This window comes from Solanum lycopersicum, chromosome 5 (genome assembly GCF_036512215.1).
Source record: "Solanum lycopersicum chromosome 5, SLM_r2.1".
Taxonomy (NCBI): domain Eukaryota; kingdom Viridiplantae; phylum Streptophyta; class Magnoliopsida; order Solanales; family Solanaceae; genus Solanum; species Solanum lycopersicum.
Genome location: NC_090804.1, coordinates 9,013,572 through 9,021,338, shown reverse-complemented (window position 1 = coordinate 9,021,338; position 7,767 = coordinate 9,013,572). Strand labels below are relative to the sequence as shown.

The 7,767-nt window shown below is 40.1% G+C and overlaps 1 protein-coding gene across 2 annotated transcripts; it reads right to left on the bottom strand.

Annotated features, from left to right (window-relative positions):
- Window positions 1–3,305: 3,305 nt before the first annotated feature.
- Window positions 3,306–7,452, bottom strand: LOC101261517 (protein Iojap-related, mitochondrial). Of its 2 annotated transcripts, XR_003246813.2 has the most exons (5): window positions 6,909–7,317; window positions 4,848–4,935; window positions 4,294–4,345; window positions 3,913–4,022; window positions 3,306–3,816 (listed from the first exon to the last, which is right to left on the bottom strand). XR_003246813.2 is itself a non-coding variant. In XM_004239140.5 (4 exons), the coding sequence occupies exons 1-4, from the start codon at window positions 7,218–7,220 to the stop codon at window positions 3,739–3,741; spliced, it is 588 nt and encodes a 195-aa protein (XP_004239188.2). In that variant the 5' UTR covers window positions 7,221–7,452; the 3' UTR covers window positions 3,306–3,738. The 2 variants fall into 2 exon arrangements, 1 of the variants encoding a protein (XP_004239188.2); XM_004239140.5 differs by lacking the exon at window positions 4,294–4,345 and having other exon boundaries at window positions 6,909–7,452.
- Window positions 7,453–7,767: the final 315 nt, after the last annotated feature.

Sequence of the window (7,767 nt, the reverse complement as noted above, 5' to 3'; positions counted from 1 at the left end):
CACCGCCTAACCCCCACCACACCTTACCCATGAACCCCCTTACCACCTCATTCTCCTAACCCCTCTCCAATACCACCTTAACCCCCCCCCCCCCCTCCGTCCCTCTACCCCCACAACCTTACCCCCTTACCCCCCCTCCCCCCTAAACCCCTTACTCTCTTATCCCCTACCACCCTACCCCCTCAGCCCCTACCCTCTTACAACCCGTCCCCCTCTTCCCACCACCTCACCCTTTTACCAACCTACCCATTTACCACCCTCCCCCTACCCCTACCCCTCATCCCCTTCCCTCTACCCTCTTCACGCCCCGACCTCCCATCTCTCCCCACCTCTCTACACCTAACCTCTACCCCACTTACGAACCCTACCCCCTTTCACCGCCCTAACCCCCCAACCCCCACACCTACTCCTTCAGCCCCTCCCCCGAACCCCCTTACCACTACCCCTTACCCTCCATGCCCTTCCTTTACCCCTTTACCCTTCGTCCCCTCCCCCCACACCCTTACCCTATACCCCCAAATTATCCCTCTACCACCCTACCCCTCACCTTACCCTATACCAGCCTACCCTCTTATCCCTACTTTCTTTACCACTCTACCCTCTTACCACTGTCCCCTTCCCGCCCACCTACCCCCACCCCCACCCCCACCCCTCTTACTACCCTACCCCTTTACAACCCCTTCACGCCCTAATCCCCCCTTCCAACCGCGTCCCACCCTACCCCGTCCCTTCCTCCCCCTTAAAATCGTACCTTCCCTCCCCCAAATCACCTACCCCTTACCACCCTACCCTTTTACCCCTCATGCACCCTCCCCTTACCCTTACCCTCCAACCCCTTCCCCCACCCTCTTCCCCTACCCCCTATCCCCTGCTCCACTTACCCCTCGTTCACCATCCCCTCACCCTCTACACCCTTACCCTCTACACCCCTCCCCCAACCTTCTCCCCCTACCCCCTTTACCCTTTTACCCCTTTTCAAGCTCGAACCTCCTACCCTCTCATCTACTACAACCCAATCCCCCCCACCCCATCCCCTCTTACACCCTACCCGTATTATCATTCTACCCCTTACCCCCTTTACAACCCCCCATCCTACATTGCATCATAACCCCCTCCCCCCCTTCACCTCCCCCTAACCCCACCCCCTTAACACCCTACCCCTTTCTCTACACCCTCTCCCCCTACCCACTACCCTACCCCTACACCCCTTACATTACATCCCCCCCCCTAACTCCCTCCCCCCCCCCCTCTCCCCTTTACCACCCTACCCCTTTTACCCCCTTCACTGCCCTAATGCCCCCCCACCTACCCTGTCCCTCCCCCAAACCCCCTTACCACCAACAACAACCCTCTACCCGTAACCCCCCAGTTCCCCCCCCCCCCCCCTCCAACCTCCTTACCCGACCCCCTCTCCCCTCTACCACCCTACCCCCTTTACCCCCTTCACTGCCCTAATGCCCCCCCCCCCCCCACCTAGCCCGTCCCTCCCCAAACCCCCTTACCACCAACAACAACCTACTCCCCCAAACCCTCTACCCGTAACCCCCAATCCCCCCCCCCCTCCAACCTCCTTACCCCCTTCATCCCCGCTAACCCCCTCCCCTCCCCCCCCCCCCCCCCTCTTCTTCAACCCTCCTTCACCCCCTAACCCCCTCTATGCACCCTTTTTTACCCCTCCCCATATCCCTCCCCCTCCCTTTCAGCCCCCTACCTACCCTTTTCACCCACCCTAACCCCCCTTCACTGCCTCTTCCCCTTCCCTAACCTCCATTCACCCCCACCCCATATCACAAAAATCAATTCAAAACCCGACAAAAATCAAATTACAAATACACCCAACAACCATAAACATCAAAATTTTCAAAGATTTGAGGAAAAGAAAAGACACCTTGTAAGAACAGACTAAGTATCAACAGTTGAAGGCATAAGTTGAAGGCATAAGGAGTAGTAGTTGCAGAAGTATTGTTGTTGTTTCCACTGTTCATTGTTGCAATCAAGATTTGATTTTTGAAGCATACCCTTAAATTTTCTTAGGTTTTTATAATTTTGATGAAGAAAGTGAAGAGATTGTGACTTTTGCTACTTGAATTTCTATATGTAGTGTGTTAGTACTTACAATTAACGGCTAGTTTCAAAACTTATTGATTCCTTTCCTGGGAATAAATTATTGTTTATTTAAAAAAAAAAGATTGTTTAAATTTTCAAATTATATTGTGAATTGTAATGTTTGTTTGTGAAGGGGCATGAGCGGATACCTCTAGTGTACTTTTCCTAACTAAAATACATAAACATAAAAGGTTATTTATTTTCGTATTTAATCAAAACGGACTAATTGTTAAATTTTGTGTGACTTGTCCTAATTTATAAGAGATGGTCAAATGATTGTTTATCCATTTTGATTATTTGATGAAATCGTTAATCTCTGGACAGCGTATTTTAAATCTTATTTTATTTATTAAGTGTATTTTTGATAAATTATTTTTTGTTTAAACAAGTAACTTTGAAGTAAACGACCGACAATTTTATTTAGTGAAAAATAGTGATATTCAAACTCGAATTTAAATCAGAGAATAATAACAAATCACAAACGAAATCTCAAAGAGAATAATCAGTAAATTCATCACAAACATCAGCTTGAAACTAAAAGGCACGTCCACATCTAGTAATGCTCCCGTTATTTTCGAATTCTGAATTTACTAACATTGAACCCTTGATATTGCATGATGCTAATGAACTATTATGACATTATATGAACGGAAGTTGAAACTTAGTTAATTGAAACATGCACTTAATATAAATCTAAATAAAATGAACGATAAATACATGAAACTGAATAAAAATCTCTGCTATCTGAAAATGAAGAAATAAGTTGGTGGCAACTATTTTAAAACAAACAACATACCTAACCGTAAATTATTTACTACTATCTAATCCATGAGGTTTTCGAATGAGAACATCAACTGTGACTAGGAAGTTGCAATCAAGAATGTACGCTTGATTCTACATGATGAAAAAATAGTGTAGAGAAATTATGTTCTTGATACTCTGCTTGCATTTTGAGTTTATGTTAAAGATATCAATAAAATCCATCACATGATTCACTGTTTGCCCCTTTTTTCAGATATTGAGCTAATTGCTCCAGTCAACTGTTAAACTTCTCAGGTTGGCCATGAAAGCTGCTGATGTCTCATGGGCGATGGATGGCCTATGCTCGATAGATTCCTTAACAAGGATAAGCATTTTTCTTTTCTTTTCTTCAGCAGTGAACAACTTGTGTCTTCAGCAGTACACAAGACACTGACAACTTCCAAAAAAAAAATACAATATCACTCATCACAAGTTATACCATTTTTAACAATAAGTACCCAACAAGTTACACACAACTGAAGAAAAACACTTCAGGTTATTGAACGCCTTGCTTCCCAGTGAACCAAGTTGAGAAAATAGTCATGGCTCATTAACCCTGACATACATACATAACCGGAACAACTATTACACATCAAAGGTTTCGCTGTTGCTTGTAACATAATATGAGAATGTACACCTCATTGACGAAAATGGAACATTCAAGCTTTGAACTGATGAGAATGTACACCTCATTGACGAAAATGGAACATTCAAGCTTTGAACTAATAACAATCTCCAAAAGTAAAACTCTGGATTCCTGGAAGAAACCACTTCTATATATAGGCTGGGATTGCCAGCCAACATGACAAAACTGATTTTCCATGCTGAAGCTCATACGTCAGGCAGTTGTAGAGGGCGCTTTTTAGAGTTATTCTTAGGGCGAACCTTCACAAAGGCCTTGTCCAAATCCTTAGCATAAAAAATATTTGAACATTTATTATGTACAGATCAGGTTATTCAGCCGAAAGTAATTAACAATTGACAAGGAACTACAAAATGATATACCTGACCCTGACCAACACCATGGTCCTGGTTCGATGCATATGTGCTCCAAAGCTTCTCTAAGTTGTAGTACGCTCTCACTTTCTCATCAAGGGCATGAATTACTACTTTGCCTATTTCCATTAACAAAAATCAGTAACTGAAAATAGAATACTTAAGGAATTCAGCAGAATTTGAGAACTAGCGAGTTTACGTAATTGATGGCTAGTAAAACAACGTCCTGCACTCACACAATCACATGGATCAATGCAAAAGATAACTATCTCAATAAACAAAAACTACAAAGTGCTGCAAGCTTTTACATGTACTGCAGACTACACATACACAAAAGTTGATCTCCACTTGATATATAATGAACATATAATGGACGTCATAAATAAATACCAGCACTTTACTGCTGTTGTAGAAGTTGATTGTAGCACAGTTGATCGTCCATCTGGCACCAAAATTAAATATTAAGAATAACTCTTACAAACAAGATCTACAAAGAATGAAATCTTTGGACTTATTTACTTATTAAACATCATGATTGTCATAACAGAAGGGTTTAGAAGCTAATTAGTGTCATAACGCATGAAAAATTGAATTTGATAGAAGTTTAAAACTCATATGATCAGACCAAGAACTCCTATAAGCACATCGTCCATGATACACCACACCAATTGAAGCAACTTGGTGATAACCTTAACAGTGCATCAGTAGCTTGTATGAAACAAGTAACAGATTTATGTCTCCGACATGTATTTAAAAGATACTCTCCGAAATTTCTACATATAGATCTTCCCCAAAACAAGTTAACAACATTCAGATTTCACCTGAATGACTCGTTGGAAATAAATAACAAAATAATGCACAATGCTTTTCACATTTTGTGAAACCACATCCACAAAATTATTAAAACTGCATAGATAAGAGCGTTAAAATAAAGCGCTTATTACCAGAGTCTATTACAATCCAGTTGCCCGCTTCTTGCCCTTCCACGCTAGGTAACAACATTCTCTTTGATCCTTTTTGCTTCTGCTTAACCTGCTCATCGAACAAAAATGTGAAGTGCAAATGAGCAAATCATTCAAGCAAAATCGTTAAGATATTTGTTTCCAGTAGTTAAACACTGAATATGAATGATATTCTTTTCACAGTTTATCTCGTATTAACTATTCTTCAACTCCAAAAGTTCTTCTAAGCTGTGAACCAAGATGATGCAGAAAACTAATTTCTAGGTTCATTTCTCTTTAAATGAGATAACAAGTCAAATCTGTATGAATGCTTAACGACTTGTGCAACAAGAAGTTTCAAGGTGTCAACCACAGGTAGATACTTCAAATGTGTATTATTGCAACAGCCCATAGTTTACAAGTTGAAGTTATTATATGCTTCTCGATCACGTACTTTCACAAAGATCCTTTCTCTTTCTTGGTTGATTGCTAGATCATACTCAAGATGACTGTTAAAATTATTTTTGAAACTGGAGATGACTGTTAACCTCCCTCATCTGTCTTGGATACCCATACACTACAGTAAGATAATTCCCTGTTACAACAAGGAGAATTATAGGCTCTCCATCTGGAAGTTGTCAGTATGACGTCCCTCTTTTGGAGAGTTGATAAAGCCATCAAGAAAGTCTCGAGGGTGATTCCAGCAGTCATTTTTTTGTTATCTGGAATGAAAGGAATCAGATGCTTTGATCGAATTTCAACTCCTACTCACTCTCTCAAGACTAAATGTTAAGTTAATTTGTTCAGTTGGAATTTTCTTACACCTGTTAATAGAATTGACATGTTCCTAATTACTTCTTCTGGACTTTTTAGCTCCATAGTTCAAGTGTAGACTACTTGTACTAATGCTGAAATGTTTCTTTGCCTTCGGTACTGGAGCAAACTGGTTACACCTCTTTGTATTTTGGCATCTTTGTGATGCCCATGCAATGTAATGTCTTACTTTACCTAAAAAAACAATCTCTCTTTTTTTTCTGGGCTGTTGAATGACATTTTTTTAATCCTACAATCTGGAATAGACATAAACATTTTATAAGAGAAATAGACTTCGATATTTCCCCGTTTATAGATAAACCCCTCACTAAAAATATGCAGTAAATTGCTAAAAGATGGAAAACTATGTGAAGCTTTATGTCCTTTAAGATAGAAGTAAAGAAAATAATGTGCTGACTGACGTCCTTTCTTTTCCCTTCTCCCTGACGCACAGGCATGTTCTAGCCTTCAGCCTTGCATTGATGGCACTTAAACGAGACATGCAAAGCAGCAGAATCGCAAAATAGGGTTATGCCATGGCCCTCAGCTTTGTTGATCTTTTCCTTTTCAGAGAACATAACTCCTACTCCAGCCTTTCATAAGCTTTAAAATGAGAATCTACTCAGGTGAGCACACCTCATCCAAGCTCTGATTTTAAGATTAATCAAGAAGTCTGTTTTCTGATAGTTCAATGGATATTTTTAGTTCTTCCTTTCCTTCTAGCAGATGACAGTAACTTTTTAGAAGTTAGATAAAACAAGATAATGTAACAAAGATTCCACATATCTCCTCAAAAGTACCTATAGAGAATTAGGAAATGAGAATTGTCTATTGCTTAGAACTACATCTGGGACATTTTGTGTAAGTATTACCAGTTCGGTCCCCCCTCCCTCAAGTAGCTGGGTATGCTACTTTTGTAAGCTGCAAGTGTTTCCATTCATTCAATTGCAACACGGTATACTATAATATATGATCCCTCAGTTTCTACTAATGTAGGTTCTTCCATATACACAAACCTTGTACCCAAAGGTAAATTAATCATTGGTAGAGCAATATCGAAATCTCAGTGAAGGCGGATAACAAACCTAAGTGATTTCCAGATACTGGATAACAGGAACCTAGTGGCTAATATCCAGGTGCCTATCAAACTTTCGGTAACATAAGTGATTTGTCCTAAGTATTGAAGAAATGAGAAACAAAAGTGAAACTGATCGACACATTTCAAGTAACCACGAGAATAACCGAACCTGCCTTGTAAATTATGGCTTGAGAAATATTACGGACGTGCCAAGCGGATCGACCAGTAGCAACGACCATGAAATCTGCAAAATCACAGTGCTTAGGAATGGGAAAAACTTTGACATTATCAGCTTTGACATCTCTGAGGATTGCCTCCACTTCCTCCAGTTTCAGTAACTCTCCGCTGCGTATTCCATCATCGGCACCGTCGTTGGTGGCGGAGGAAGAAACAGATAGAGAGCGATTGAGAATTGATAACCCTAGCTTCCATTGTTGAGTTGCAGGGGAAGAAGCGAAGCTTCGAGATTTTAGAACCGACCACATCGGAATTTCTGCCGCACCGCTAAACCTCCAAAACCCTTTAAACAAAACAAATATGGAAATTAAAAAATTGGAATGAATTGTATTAAATTTTTATCTGTTCTCTTCTCTTTCTTTTTTTTTTTTTAGTTTTAAATAGTTGGACTCGTATTTTTTATAAATGAAATATTTAAATTTTACTCAGAGTAATTTTTTAAAATGCCGATAAAATAAAAAAACTAGAAATTGAAATGATGAAACTTGATTCAACAAATTTGTTACTATATCTCAATATGTGTCGTTGCTTTTTTTGGAATATAATTTAATCTTTATTATTAAAATTAATGTATTAAAAATTATAATCGTTATAATGGGCCCTCAAAATTGGGGGCTTTAAAGCATTGGCTTTACTTTCTTCGTATTGAAGCCGATCCCCTATATTTCATGTATAATTTTCTGAGTTACTGTATAGTAGTGAATTTACTTGATGCACATATGAAGAGTAACGATTTCAAATTTTCGGTATAGTTTAAAAAAAAATAGGCATAAGATACTAATAAACATTTTAAAT

Coding starts and splice junctions, on each gene's coding strand:
- LOC101261517 (XM_004239140.5), bottom strand. CDS start 7,220: ATGTGGTCGGTTCTAAAATCTCGAAGCTTCGCTTCTTCCCCTGCAACT. Junction 4,023..4,847: donor CTGGATTGTAATAGACTCTG/GTAATAAGCGCT, acceptor TAATGGAAATAG/GCAAAGTAGTAATTCATGCC. Junction 3,817..3,912: donor ATGGTGTTGGTCAGGGTCAG/GTATATCATTTT, acceptor TTTTATGCTAAG/GATTTGGACAAGGCCTTTGT.